The sequence below is a fragment of the Squalius cephalus genome, assembly GCF_949319135.1.
Source record: "Squalius cephalus genome assembly, chromosome: 3".
NCBI lineage: Eukaryota > Metazoa > Chordata > Actinopteri > Cypriniformes > Leuciscidae > Squalius > Squalius cephalus.
The window spans coordinates 7,826,593-7,842,328 of NC_137124.1; the positions used below are offsets into that span (position 1 = coordinate 7,826,593).

The following is a 15,736-nucleotide window of genomic DNA, read 5'->3' on the forward strand; positions in this document are numbered from 1 at the left end:
CCCTAAATTTATTGACTTGTTTTCTATATCATTCGGTAATTCACTCGAGACAATACATAATCGCCGTTGTGAATTCATAATGTCACTTACATTACCAAAGTAGTTCCCCAATCGATCTTCCAACTATATATTTGAAATATAATCTTATCACTAATATTGCTTTATGAGCAAACGCTTAACAGCATTTCAACAGAAGTTTTACATTTACATACAATTACAATACATATAACATTAAATTGCATATTTTGAGTGATTTATATCACTGCTCTATACTAGTGAGTAAACATTTGCACGATTATTATTATACTCTTACATATTTTGTTCAGTGAATCTATGCAATATGACTGCAGCCCTGCACTGGTACATTATTACTGCAATCACTGTCAAATCAAAAATGACCAAAATTAATAAAATACATTAAAAGAAAATCTACTAATGTTCCAAGGTTTTAAAAAAAAAAAAGATCATGATACAGATTTGGTCCAACATGAGGTCAAGTGAATAATTAGTAATTTTTCATTTTGCACCTTAAAATCAGACATCTTCATAATGCAAATCAACGAGCACAAGATCGAGGGCATCAGTCACATTCAGCAAATGTCTATATAGCATTTTATTCATGCATTTTAACAATAGCATATATATATATATATATATAAATCTACACAATTTACCGCAGCATTTTTTAACCATTTAACTGAAAACCTTTTATTTGAACACTAAAACACAATCTACTTATAATTCAAAACGTTTGAGTGGAATAATAATAAAAAAAACACTAGACAACAAAAAATGTATTTGTGAGGCAAGGATCTTTAAAGCTCTTCGGAGAAAACAACATGATCTGCAAGGCACTGAGATCCGCAAGCGTCTATGAAGCGTTATGAGGAAAGAAAGAAATGTGCATGATACAAAAGCTTATCGAAAGAGTTTCCCTCCTCACCCGAATGAAGGCAAACACACAGAACATCATTGGTACACAGCAGCTTTATTTCACTACTTAAACAGCGTTTTCAAGAGTATCATGGCCATCGTTTCCTCTGGACAATCCTGACCAGGAACATTCTTCACGACTAGTGCTTAACCTGATAGATAGATGTTAGCATCAGTGCATCGGACACAACTGCAGGTCACTCTGGCTTTAGAGGTCGAACAAAGCAAGATCAGCAACATTGAGGAACTCTAACACGTTTGCACTGAAACGAAGAGGTGAGCCTTTTTAAGAAGCAAAACTATGGGTCTGGGAGATTAAACATCGTCAAGACTCGGTTATGAAGAGTTTCAAAGAAAACAAACACGCTTGCAACAGTTTACTCTTAAGAAAGAAAGATAAAGACACCAAGCTGTGCATTTGAGACTAAAACACTTACTGTAGTACTACTAATAAAGTAATAATACTATGTTTAATTACAGTAACAGTACAAGGACTCCAGTGGAAACAGAATGCCTCAAAATCTCAAAAATGAAATTTCTCAGTGTTATTAAAGGTGTCAATGCCATTTACCTGGCCAACATGACACCAGTGATAAATAACACACAGCTGACACGTTTACACAAACAAAAGGTTTAGTCTCTCCAAGTCCAGCATTGAGAAAAGATTGACATGCATTCTTCATGCATTATAAATGGGAGCAAAATCCTGAAAAAAAAAAAATGTTTGATTTCTATTAAATGGAAAATGCACTTCAGCCTCATGGTTATGTGTTTTTCTTTCAGCCAAATGTATTAATCAGTCGTCCGTTCTCATTCATTCATGAAATGGATAATCTGCAACTACATCCAACAGTAAAACTACTTCCTGTCTGCCGATGAAGACACACGATGTGAAGTTTGTGTAGTTTCTGTTAACTACGCGAGGCAGAAATAATCATGGGCAAAACAGGGTTTCCTAAATAAACAGAGAACTTTGCCTCAAAATACATTCAGCATGAGAATTCATTGTCATTGGGAAGAATAATTTAACAAGTCAAACTCAAAAGAAGTGACAAGGTTATATTTCACCCCAAAATCAAAAGAAACTTGTTTTTCAAAACGGAAAACTACATTTTTAGGAACATTAATAATTTTTGGGGGATTGTGACAATCATTTTAAGATAATTTAATCCCCAAATTATCTTTACTGTAATGCAAAAAAAAAAAAAAGAAAAAAATCTCATTACAGTAATACACTGATTTATAAACTCATAATTATTGCAGTACAGCACTGACTATAGTTCTGTTTTTCAACTGAAATCAGCCTCATTAAATTCAGTTGTTACAAACACAGGCATGATGTCTATATTTTAAATGTACAGTAATGAGAACAACATTTGTTGCATTACAATAACGGGTTTAAATTGCTAAACTGAAATGAGTCACAATGTAAAAGCTTTATTTTCTGTCAGCAAAATGCATTTTCTCCTTTTTTCCGATTGATTTTACGGTGAAATACGACCCAGGAATATTTTTTCTTAAGTTTTGAGAGATTCACGCTAACACAAATGCAACTTCTAAGAAAATCAAATCTTGACCTTTTTTCTTTCCCCAAGAGAATGCATAGCAAGCTCATTACCCTTAGTTTAAGATATTACACATGGCTTTCGTAAATGACTTGGGTATTCTGCGTCGTCACACCCTCCTCTTCCACAGACTCCGCCTTGATTTCCTTTTCCTCAGACTCCGCCTCCAAAGGCAGCTGATCGGCAGGCGGGGGAGACACCACTTCAGGAAGAGGCGGAGCTTCCATGTTACAGCATCCAGCATCGGCTAGCGGCGGATGAATGGAAACCTGAATGGCCATGTGTCGAGGCTGCTCGTGAAGCGACGCGTCGTCCGAGTCCGCGGCCGGAGACTCGCTGCGATCCCTCTCCCTCGCTCGCTCTCTCTCGTGCAAGATGGAGTACACGTCGCCGGAAGTGCTGGCGACCACACCGCCGGGGCCTTCGTGAAGCTCGGGCGCTTGTCGGACGAAAGTGTGTCTCATTTCCTCCACGCCGACGACCTCCAGGATCTCCTCCATGAAGGTGCGGCAGTTCATGATCAGCGGCGGGAGCGGGATGCTACGCGCTAACTCCTCTATGTAGCGCGCGAACTCCATGGTCTTGAACTGCGTGACCTTCGCCAGCTCCAGCGTTTTGGCCGAGGTTATGATGGGAATACGCTTGGCGATCTCAAAGGCCTTTTGAAGCTTTTCTGCACCTTCTGTTCGGAAAAACTCGTTGATGGCCTTCTCGGTTTTCTTCAGATGGCTGCTCATCATGCAAAGGCGAGTGATGTTGAGAATCATTATGATGGTGAACGTCACCAGACACACCACCATATAGTACACGCCCATATCTCCGTTGGTGAAGACCACGCGCAGGGTCACGGTGCAGTTGGCCTTGCCGTATGCGTTGGAGGCCACGCAAGTGTATTTGCCACGGTCTGCAAACGTGATGCTGGTGATGTTGAGGATGCCATTGTCCAGAAGCCACCACTTACCATCTGAGAGAGAAGAAGAGAGAGAGAAATCACACACTGGAGATCATGGAAGGGCTAATCTGTTCACTAAAAGCATATCTTCAACTTCAGTGAAATCCTGAACTCCAACAGTGTTTATATGTACAACAAAATAAAGTAAAAAAATGTGCAGAGCTAAAAGTAGCGGCCAAAGGGGATGTTTTGTTTTTAATGACCCTACAAATTTGATTATACCATCAAAATATGAGCTGCAGGTTTTATTTGACTTCACTATGCAAAAAACTAAATACAACTAAAATGCATAGAAAAACAAAAAGCTCACAGGAAAAAGCATACATAATGAGTTTGTAATATTTAATTTCTTCTCTCGTTTTTTGGATGTGTTCATAATTTCTTTGTATGACAGCCTGGATGAAAAAATATGTCAGAATAAAACTCCAGACTCCAAACACAACTACGCAAGTATTTGATAATTTTGTGTGTGTCACCTTAATGGGCCAGTAAAAGAAAGAAAGAAAGAAAGAGAGAAAGAAAGAAAGAAAGAAAGAAAGAAAGAAAGAAAGAAAGAAAGAAAGAAAGAAAGAAAGAAAGAAAGAAAGAAAGAAAGAAAGAAAGAAAGAAAGAGAAAGAGAGAGCTGATTCTTTTGTTATGTCACGCTGTGTTGTTGGCGTGTCTTGTTTTTGATTCTTTGTTTGCCTTTTCAGTGTATGATTTTTGTTTTGAGCTAATAAGTTGAAACTTTGAATCTTTATTTTTTCCTTTTTAGTTATTTTCTTATATTGTCTTACAACCGACCAGGGAGTGGTGAACAGGGAAGCATGTCATGTGACTTTCATCTCGCAACACATTGTTAATACACTAGTTAAGGAGCGGGTGCTAATAGTATTGTATGTTTTGAATGTTCTTAATTAGTATAGATTAGGTAGGGCGTGTTGAAAGCCGAAGACTTTATTTAGTTAGTTGTATTTAAATTTTCTTGTTGTGTTACTAGTTTATTGGGAAGGGGTTGTAGTTCAAACATTTTTTATTTTATTTGGTTTTTTTAGGCCCGCTCAGGGTCCTACTTAGCCTGGTAATACCAGACTCTGCTACTTCTCTTTGATTCGTAGACAGAGTCTGGAATGGCATAACAGAGAAGTGTTTTCTCTCTTGCTAGGGGGCGCTTGTCTGAAGTTTAAAATCATTGGTTACCCGTAAGCCAATCACATAACGTTTGGTTATGGCGTGTGTTATGCGCATGCTCAGCCGCATTTAACTTTCACTGTAAACACATGTATGATGCAAAAACAAAACCATCGAGCGAAATACCGGAGTGAACATGGCTGTGAACGACTTTTGCAGGTTAAGTGAAGTAAATCTACGCATCCACGGTACAATCAGCGTCTACGTCACGGCTCTCAGCCCGCCCTCTGTTCGTTGATTGGCCCGGCTGTTTCCAGACCGGTGGCAAACAGAAAGCTCTGAAGCTGTCTCAGACTGAGTACAGAAGCGAAATGAAATTGAGCGGAAGTACGAAGTCTGACGTAGTCAGGCTAGGTCCTACTCCCTGTGAACGGTGTTTGTGTGTGTGTGTGTGTTTCTCTTTTGTCTCTCTCTTTTGAGCACTTTATTGTGAATAAATATCTTCCTTTTTTTAAATTTAAACTCCCTTGGTTCTTGTGTTCTTTGTGCACCAGCACCTTGATCACATCTACCCGGGTTAAAAGATCAGGGAAATCATCTATTTATTTTTATGTTGTGTTCCCTCGTGCCCTTCGCCACTTTAGGGACATAACAATATATATACCCAGTCTCTCGTAAACGTGTAAAAAAACAGCATTGCACCATGACTCCCAGGAGTTTCAGAAACGCCAACATAATGCAAGAAAAACATCTTGACGTTACAACAACAGAAGAAAACGTGATGAGCTGATAAACGAGGTTGCATACAAAAGTGAAACTGGGATAAGAGGCAAAAATCTCAAACAATTTAAGAACGCAGTTGTTAAATCATGTTAGTCATGTTTTAAAATCTATTACTGGTGTACAATTGTACTTGTTGTAAACCCAATGCTCTAGATGAAAGCACAAAACGTGGATCCATGGATCCTGTGGCCACGATGAATAGACTTTGCATAAACCATATTTACATACGGACACTGATACAGGATCAGTTTCTGCCTTATTTGAGTAAAGGACGCTCACACATAATGCACAAGTGTTTTAAGTGCTGCGGGAATTTATATCAATAACTCAATTTTTGGCACCAGTCTGCCAATGCTTTTCCTACTGGAAGACACCTGAGATCAACATAATTCAGCAATTATGTAAGCAAAGCAAAATCATTTGATCTTTACACAGACTATAACTAATAGTCAGCAAGTAAAGTCAAAAATATGAAATCTAAATGGACTATTTACTTTCATAAAGCAAAATCCAGGTCTTATTGTGAATGAATAACATGCACTGATGAATCAGTTTCCCTCCAAACAATCCCGACAATTCCTGATGGTTAAAGTGAAGCTCCACTCCACATTTGTTTCTTTTGCTTCACTGAAACACAGTATAAAAAGTAAAATAGATTGCAAATGTCATTTAATATTGACTTTAAAGCTAACAACTATGCCGAGTCATCCTGATTATGACAGGAATGATTTAATCTCATTTTAAACATGGAAGGTTTCGAGTGTGCCGTGTCACGCTGTGCAAGACAAAACATGTCAAACAGTGTTTAGTTCACACTAATTCTTCACACGGTAACACACCCTCTAATGAAAAGCAAGGACGTTTCCATGTCACTTGTGTTAAAACACTGCTCGTATTTTTAGCACGCTACGCCTGCCTCACACACACCATCAGTAATCCTCCGAACATCACTTATGCTACAGCCGGGAATTACAGACTCACGTTTCACATCTCCAGATTAAAAGATCAAATCATTCATGATTGCATAACGGATTAATCTCAAATCTCAAGAGAGGATGTAATAAATTATGGGAAATATCCACTGTGATCATTCCCAAAACTAAGTGTTCACATTTAAAACATCTCTAAAATCAGCACAACTTTTTTGCAGTTGTTGATGCTCTACCATTCAAAAGTTTGGGATCAGTAAAATGTTTTTGAGAAATATAGATTTATTTATATGCGATAAGTTGATCAAAAGTGACAGCAGGGCTCGACATTTAGCCTTGTCGTGTGTCAAGTAAATCACTCATTCACTTCCGTGTAAAAAAAGTTGCTAGTCCGGAGAAAACAGGATTTTTTTGTGATGTAAATGACATTTATTCTGAAGCAATATTCTCATTAGTATTCTGTCAGCTTTGAAATATTTAAATCTGCATATTTGATATATTTACCCCCAGGGCATTTATTTTACCTTTATAAAAGGGCATTTCCCCCCCAATCTTATTAAATGCAATAATGCATGCATCATCTTTCATGTCAAATTCTTACATTTGATCAATAAATTCAATTAGAGTAATAAGACACTATAGGGCTGTTAACAATCAAACTGAATAATTTACACTGAAAAATTACAACTGTGTTAAATAATGTTATGAGACTGTTTTAGATATTTTTTGAAAGTACAAATAAGAAACGTTGGAAAGAATACTTTTAAACATGAAACTAAACGGGCAAGTGACTGAATGACTCAATGACTTTTTCCCTCATGACATTCAAATGATTAGTTCAAACGTCCGATTCGTTCAAGAATAAAGCAGCTGTTTATGAATGAATCATTGAATCTTTGACTCAACCGATTCGTTAAAAACGCTAAATCATTCAGTAACAAAAACACGGCTGTGAAATGCGCAATGTTTCTGCGGTGATCTTGGTGTGGAACTATTTTCGCAGATGAAACAGAACAAAAACAGTCAATAATGTGCCTAAACATGTAAGTGACTTAGATTTCATACAGCAGTTCAATAAACAAGTGGGTAATATTATTTGTCTGAGCTACTCGGTCCATACAATCCCACACAAAATCTGAGGTCTGGTGATAAGAGACTTTTAAAACCTACTTTTCTTCCTTAGCTTTTAATTCATTGTGAGCTTCTGTCGTGAACGTGTGGTTTGCCCTTGTCTCTTTATCGTGTGTTTGGTTCTGCACTTTGGTCAGCCATGTTTGCTGTTTTTAAATGTGCTATATTCTGGAAATACAAACAAACTTGAAACTTGAAATCAGAGTCACATTTTCAACCATGATGTTATTAAGGAAAACAGCACTCTTGGTCATGTGATGTTGCCTAACAGCATCATATATTAAAAATATAAAAACTCTTATTTTTAAACTAATTTTTTACCACAGTATTTTAACTAAGTTCTGCAGTCATTTGTTTTGATTTCTCCTCTAGAGGCTTCATGAGCCTCAACAGCGCAACCTTGTTCCCATCAGTACATTATACATTATATATTAGGCCTATTATCCACTATCGATCATCAGCACTTACACTTAATGTAGCCTAATAAAGTCAGTCACTCGTGTTTTGGCGATTTATAGTTATTTTTATGGTTATTAACGTTTTAATCAGGATACTTAAGTAAAATTCTCTCACTTGCCCCTTCAAAAAATCCACTTGTCCGTTAATGACACTGACAGTAAAAGATATTTATAATGTTACAAAAGATTTCCATTTCAAATAAATACTGTTCTTTTGAACTTTTTGTTTTTCAAAGAATCCTATATCACAGTTTCCACAAAAATATGAAACTGTGATAGATTCACATAGACTATTACAATTATTTTAAACTGTAAGATTACCGTTTTAACTGCATTAAAATAAATGCCGCCTTGGTGAGCATTAGAAAAATTGTGTAAACCCTTGAAAATGGTTATCATTTTTGTTACACATACTCATAGCAGGTCTTCACACTTGGGTCGAGCAATAACAAAACTTCAACGCTATTATAAGTAAATTCTATTACATGTGCATCTAGTGCAGGAATAGCAGATCAGATTTATATCCATTCTGCAGGGATACATTTAAGTCATCAAAACGAATGAAGTGATCAGGAGTAGGCCTAGTGATAGAAGGTGTCTGGAGGTGTTTTTACAGTAAACGTACCACTTATCTGTGTGTCAAGCAGGTGTCCGTGTGAGTTGAACCACTGGATATTTGGGAAAGGGTCACCGGTGATATTACAGTCAATTAAAGCACAGTTTCCCTCCCGGGCGATGATCTGGTTTATTTTGGTGAGCACCACGGGAACCGACCCGTCACCATTTGCCTCCGTCCCGTTCTCTCTTCCATCTTCATTCACTGCCGAGATGTTCAAAGGCCCTGCCAAACTAAAACTAATCATGGACACTAAATAAATTATCACGGATCCGTTCACCTTCTTCATTTTCTCTGGCTTTCAGTAACAGCAGTAGAGATAAGATGTCATTCTCCACCGGTCCTCATGTTTCAGTCATGGAGAGCACAAACCACCGGTGTACATGATATTTCCTGCAGATGCATCACTGGAAAGACAAAATAAGACGAGGAACAATACATTTAAAAATGCATTTGATTTGTCAGAATGACATGAGGGCTTTTAACTCAAGTTTTGCACTCAAAACCTGTGACTCCTCCTCCTCCTCCTCCTCCTTGTCGATCTGATCTCTTATCAAACAAGAATAACAAGACGTGCCAAAACAAGAACTGACTCATATTTTCAGAGGCAGAAATCATCATATTAATGGGTTAAAAGTCACATGAAGCCATTTAATTTTATGCTAATTTAAAACACTTCACATATCCAATATATATTTGACGTTTGATGTACATTCAAATGTACATCTGCAACCTCAATATTACTAATTTAGAGGAAATTAGGATACATTAACTTGTTTTAAATAAAAAAAATGGGCGCTTAATACGACTATACTAAATCAAATCGTGATCCGCATACTTGTGCTATTAGCCTGATGTCATTTTAAAAGCTTCTAACGTACGACCAACAAATCTATACGTTTACAAAACATTCAAATGCAAACCAACTAAGACAAGACATGAGTTTTCAGGTAGTGATGTTCGCACAGTGTTGATGTCTAAATCATATTTGACACGTTCAAATGTGCTGAAATCAGCTCGAGCTAACTGCGGCTAGTCATACGACTCCAGTCACCATCCGCTAAGGAAGACGCATTAAAACACATTTCCCCCCCACATTCATATGCTTTAACCCTCACCATTCAACATGAAGATAAAAGAAAACACCTACCGTTTACGTTTAAATCACGCGAATGTAAAAACGCTGTCGCAGTTTATATGGCCGAATGAGCCGCTAGCATAATAGCCGCGTTTCCTTTTGTTACATTTCGCACAGCGGTCACAAACACAGCGATATTTACTCGATTAACAGCGTAACACTTACACCATGTTGTTCCGCCGCTCTTATTCTCGATGTTCGTCCTGAAATGTGACGTGCCGAAGCTCATTTGATGTGTTTTGTGGGTTTGGTTTAAGTTGTGACCCAATAATCCACTGAGAAATTCACGGACCTCAAAATAATGTCCTGTGTGTGAAATATGACAGAGTAAAGCGTAATGTTTGGTCTTTAACCCCTCCTATCTTCTGTGCATATCGGCTTTCTATTCCTCCTCCATCTTTTTTTCTTTTTGACCGAATTGACCCAGTTTTTCCTGTAATTTGTTGTGAATTTGAGCTGACTTCCTCACCCAGTTTGGTTTATTTCCTCACAGTTATCTGGTTTAGTTGCATATCTGGCATGTACTGTGTGCAATGACACTATATAGAAAACTAATGCTAAGAAACCAATAAACAGTACTGTGATAGCCTACTTTTTTTTTGCTGGTCCAATTTGGTTTATTAAATGTTTTATTGCATAATTATAAAGCTTTTACTTTTTTTTTTTTTTAACTGTGCTGTAACTAGTTTGGTATTACTCTACTCATGTGGACATTGAGTGTAATTTAAGAACATTGGAACTATGTAAATACCATATGAATATGGTGTTACACTTTATTTTACACATTGCTTTCTATAAAAAGTAAGTAGCCTAACTAATGAAATTAGTTACTCTTTCAGAGAGTAACGCAATATTGTAACAAAATTTCCCCAACACGGATTATCATTCATTACCTTAGTATTTCAAATTACAAATGGCAAGGTACCACTGTATTTGCTGTCCCCTTGTTCACATATAAAGACTAATTTACCTGTATTTGATGCACCTCATTGTTTTTAATATTATAAAAATCAAGCCTAAATAGGGAAGCTGATGTGAAAGTGATATGGTCATGTGTATCACCACCTGTCACGCTGCAGATTGCACATTCAGGCTTAAGAAATCCTGTTTAAGTATTAACTGCCCTTGATGGTCAATGAACCACTTCAAAGCACTTTGATAATTTATTATAACCAGAGTGTTAAACCATTACAACCTGAAGAAACACACGTACACGCTATTAATCTGGCTTTTAAAGCAGTTATGAGTGCATTACTCTGAGCTTATGCACAATAACAGCAAGATTTATCACAGCCGCCTGAGTGAGTGAGTGAGTGAGTGAGTGCGAGTTTGTGTGTGTGTGTGTGTGTGAGAGAGAGAGAGCCCTTCTTAAGCACTTTCCCTGAGTAGTGTACACAAAGAAGCTGTTGTCACAGAAACAACACACACAGTGTGAATGCCAGCACAGCAAACTCTTAGAAATAAAAGGTTCCATCAGGATAGAAGAGCCATTTTAGGTTCCCCAAAGAACCTTTCAGTGAACAGTTTCTGAAAGAACCGTTGTTTCTAAAGAACTTCTTCCACTATAAAGAATATTTTGTTCAATGCAAAGGTTCCGTTGATGATAAAGCTTCTTACTGCAACCACAGATGTTACCGCATTAAATGTAGCAAATTTGTGTTTAAAAATGAAGGAGTTCTCCACTGAAAAAACAATACAATGGGATTTTATGCAATTAAATAAGGCGAAGCTTTGGTTAAAGTACAACGTTGAGTGAAAATCAGCATTACAAACAATAAAGGAGTTTGTTTAATGATTTATTGAACCATTTTTTTGCCCACATGCACAATCACATGCAGAGTATAACAACTACATGATTATTTGTAGTTTTATTAAGCCATATTTAAGTCAAATGGAAAAAATCCACTATTGCATTCCCCCGACTTTTAGAAAATCGAGAGAGATTGAAGCAGATGTTTCAGAAACCCCATCACAGAAGTGTTAACTAGTTTCTAGTCATTTAAAGCCAGGGTAATATAACGCAAGGTCTGGTGATAAAAATGTACATTCATTTAAAAAAAGAAATGCAGAAAAGTGTCATCAATCTGTGATGAGGGTCCATCAGCTTAATGCCATTTTAAAAGCTTCAACATGCATCGTGTCAATACATTTACTCCTCGTGTGTGTTGAAAACAGCCGGAGTTAACAGCGAGCTAATGAAGACAAATCAACAGCTTTAACCTTCACAACTCAACACAGAGATTTAAATCAACAGACTATCACAACTACATGCACTCACTTGGACCTTCACCTTCTTATGGTTAAACATTTTACACAATAAACCAGTTTTAAACTCGCATGAAATGCCTCCATGCAGACAGCGGCTGCAATTGCACAGTAAACCAACTTCAGCAAATCTTGATATTATTATTATATTAATATATTATATTAATACGCACCACATAACGAATAAAACGTCTTGAATCTTGAAATAGTGTTATTGAACGTCATTTAAAATTTGTTCATCTGGTACTGACTGAAAGGTTAAACATGGGTTTGTTGTTGTGCAAAAAAGGCAGAACATTGGGCAGATCGAGTCTGTGTGTGTGTGTGTGTGTGTGTGTGGCGTGTGACAGCAGCATTTAATTGATGATACTGGACATTAAAACATTAATCCGAGCCTTCATTCCTCCTGGAGGTTAGCGACTCACACGGCGTCCTTGATCAGATCGGCGAGTCTCCTGAAAGCCTGTGATGAAGAGGAGAGAGGCATGACAAACCCTGACGATGAAGATCGGATGTGCGAGAGTCAACAGACAGCCGACTTCTTAGGGATCATATACATGGAAACATTGAAACCCTGAAACGGACTGATCTGAAATGCTGTATAAAGGCAGCAACATCGTGAAGCACACAAACACACGAGAGACTCGACTGACTTAAACTTAAACATGATTTCATGTTACAATGATATTATCATTCATAAGTTGGTGGTCAGTAAGTTATTTTTACTTTTATTCATCAAGGACGCATTAAATTGATCAAAAGTGACATCAAAAGTGATGATAAACGCAGCCTTGGTGAGCAGAAGAGGCACATTCAAATACATTTAAAAAAAATCTTACCAACCCCAAATATAAATTATATAAATTATATATGTATATATATATATATATATATATATATATAGTAATTTACTTTTGTCACTTATTTTGTTTTTCCTTCACATTTAAAATATTTTAAAAACATAAAATATTTTAAATGTGAAAGAAAAACTAAATAAGTGACAAAATTCAATTAAATCTGACAAAATTGTTTGGCAAAATTAAAAGGCAAACTACAGCTACAGGTTTTACTTCACTATGCAAAAAATAATAATAATAAATTCCTAGGCTGGACTTCCCCTTTGGCCACTACTGTATATATATATATATATATATATATATATATATCTGTGTGTGTGTGCATGTGTGTGTGTGTGTGTGTGTGTACCTCATCGATCTGTTGAGGTGTGGAGAGAGAGAAAGCCGCTCTGACGTACGGACAGGGATCTGAGCTGTTGATGTTGAACACTCCTCCAGGAACCAGGAGAACCTGCACACACACACACACACACACACACACACACACAGTAAAGCTGAACACAACTCCAGAGAATCACTCGACTCACACTGAGACGTCAGACGAAACTAGAGTCATGTCTGCAGATGTAACTCAGACTGATCATGTGTTAGTGAAGATGCTCAAGAAGCTCCACATGGCGTTTGTAGATGAAGTTCACACAGATGTTTACTAAGACTCCATGATCGCCTGAATCTACAGCAGAAACTGGACTGACTGAGTCTGGGACGCAAATCCTGTGGTGTGTTTTAAGGATCAGGTGCTTCAGTTCATTTACATACACATACACACACACACACATACATTCAAACTTTGGCTTTGGCAAAAAGCCTCAGTAAACCTGACAGTGACACACACACCCACATACACACACAAATGACTTGCACTCACAGGACGTGTTTGCAGTGTATAAAGGAAGGAGCTTCTATCTGGACCAGCAGAACATGAAATCATGTGTTATTACATTCAACACAGCAAACTGTACATAACCTATGGAGATATGCTTCTGTCTATCTGTATATGTGTGGAAAATGACTATGTTTATCTATTTCTTAGCCAATCAGAATCCTTCAGCCTGTAAGCAATGACGTATCTTAGACCTTGGTGTAGTGTATAACTGCTGTGATCTTTGTAACTGTAAGCGGGGCGGCCGAACTCCTGTGTGAGTCTTGAAGCTGAACTTCTGCTGATGAAACTGCAAACTATCTTCAGTAAAACTTTTCTTCAATTTATTATAATTCTGACTCCGGGTCTTCATTCAAACATCTGGTCCTTGGGTCCTAAACTGTTAACCCCTAACAGTGTATGTGAATGTGTGTGTGTGTGTGTGTGTGTGTGTGTGTGTGTGTGTGTGTGTGTGTGTGTGTGTGTGTGTGTGTGTGTGTGTGTGTTTGTGTGTTTGTTTGTGTTTGTGTATGTGTGTGTGTGTGTGTGTGTGTGTGTGTGTGTGTGTGTGAGTGAGAGAGAATAAGTGTAAGTGTGGGTGAGTGTAAGTATGTGTATGTGTGTATGTATGAGAGTGTGAGTGTGTGTATGTATGAGTGTGTACCTCTTTCTCTAACGCTCTCTCCATGATCAGTCGCTGTGTGTCTTTAATGCCCTTGATTTTAATCCAGAGGAACATGCCAGCCATCGGAGGATGCCACTCGGCCACATCTACAACACACACACACACATGAGAGAGAGAGAGAGAGAGAGAGAGAGAGAGAGAGAGAGAGAGAGAGAGAGAGAGAGAGAGAGAGAGAGAGAGAGAGAGAGAGAGAGAGAGAGAGAGAGAGAGAGAGAGAGAGAGAGAGAGAGAGAGAGAGAGAGAGAGAGCGAGAGAGCGAGAGAGAGAGAGAGAGAGAGAGAGAGAGGGAGAGAGAGATTAACTCCTGTAATCTGGACTCTGACACAGATCATTTACTTATTCCAGTAAAATCAACATCAACATGCGTTCAGCCGTGTGTTTTAGATTCAGTAACACTCAAACTGTGGACGGCATCCGTTCATTTCCACAGAAGATCATAAAAATATCAAAAATCATATCATGCGTTTCACTGGGACAAATGATCAAACACACACTCAAGAGTCAAGCATTATAACAAGAGACTAGTGTGATGAAGTCACTTGTCTGAACAAATTTACGTATATGCAAAACTTAATCATATCATGATTGTGTAAAACTATAAATGGCCATTTTCACTGTATGTATCAGAAGACCAGGAATAGATGTGATGTAAACGTTCACAAAGCACTGCTCACATGGAGAAACATCCACACACACACACAGCTGAATTACATTAGTGTCATCGACCAAAACAGCTAAATCTGCACTAAAAAGGACAATTTAGCTAAAAAAAAGACACTTTTGTACTGAATAATTAATATAAGCACATTAACAAGAATAAACCCCTCGACTGTAAGTGCATTGCTGTAAATGTGATGTTTGTTTTCCACAAACCTCTGAGCCAACGGTCGGCTGAGGAGAGCATGGCGTTCCTCTGAGATCTGTAAAACTCGATCACCCTGAGGAACAGGAACAACTAATGTCGAACATTAGCACATCTCAGCTCATACAGAAGTCCATGTAGGAAACACAACGAGGAACAATGCACTGAGCAGAGCTGGACAGTAACAAGGACATTTACTCCAGTACTGTACTTAACTACACTTTTGAGGATCTGTACTTTACTTTAGTATTATTTTTTATGGAAACTTTTTACTTTAACTTCATTTGATAGACAAATATCGTACTTTTTACTCCACTACATTTCTGTCACAGTCCTTGAGTGGAAAGTAGTAATGTCAGTCAGGGGAGGATTTTGGTTGGAAATGAAAGTCGGGTTGACGCCAGAACCAGACTGATGTTGATTTCTGACATTAACCTGTTTTCATTTTCAACCACAAGACAACGTCTGTCTGATTTTCATTTTCAGCGTTGGGCTGGCTCTTCTAAATGCTAATTTTGTCATTGTTTTGGAGCGCACTAGCTTATAGATGACAGTAAGGCTAACATATTCATACTGAAAGCCAAAAAAC

General features: G+C 37.7%; 2 protein-coding genes across 5 annotated transcripts in view; both read right to left on the bottom strand.

The window, feature by feature from the left end:
• Positions 1 to 969: 969 nt before the first annotated feature.
• On the bottom strand, positions 970 to 10,125 carry mfap3l (microfibril associated protein 3 like). 2 transcript variants are annotated; one of them, XM_079867506.1, is made up of 3 exons: positions 9,782 to 10,125; positions 8,488 to 8,885; positions 970 to 3,462 (listed from the first exon to the last, which is right to left on the bottom strand). In XM_079867506.1, the coding sequence occupies exons 2-3, from the start codon at positions 8,765 to 8,767 to the stop codon at positions 2,567 to 2,569; spliced, it is 1,176 nt and encodes a 391-aa protein (XP_079723632.1). In that variant the 5' UTR covers positions 8,768 to 8,885; positions 9,782 to 10,125; the 3' UTR covers positions 970 to 2,566. The 2 variants fall into 2 exon arrangements, with proteins under 2 accessions (XP_079723632.1, XP_079723633.1); XM_079867507.1 differs by having other exon boundaries at positions 9,629 to 10,125.
• A 1,548-nt stretch (positions 10,126 to 11,673) lies between these two features.
• Positions 11,674 to 15,736, bottom strand: part of aadat (aminoadipate aminotransferase) — a 19,917-nt gene continuing 15,854 nt past the window's right edge. For all 3 annotated transcript variants that reach the window (XM_079867659.1, XM_079867658.1, XM_079867660.1), the window contains exons 11-14: positions 15,159 to 15,223; positions 14,265 to 14,371; positions 13,088 to 13,189; positions 11,674 to 12,344 (exon numbers count right to left, since the gene is read on the bottom strand). In XM_079867659.1, the coding sequence (XP_079723785.1) occupies positions 12,303 to 12,344; positions 13,088 to 13,189; positions 14,265 to 14,371; positions 15,159 to 15,223 (316 nt within the window). In that variant the 3' untranslated portion in view covers positions 11,674 to 12,302. The remainder of the gene's footprint in view (positions 12,345 to 13,087; positions 13,190 to 14,264; positions 14,372 to 15,158; positions 15,224 to 15,736) is intronic.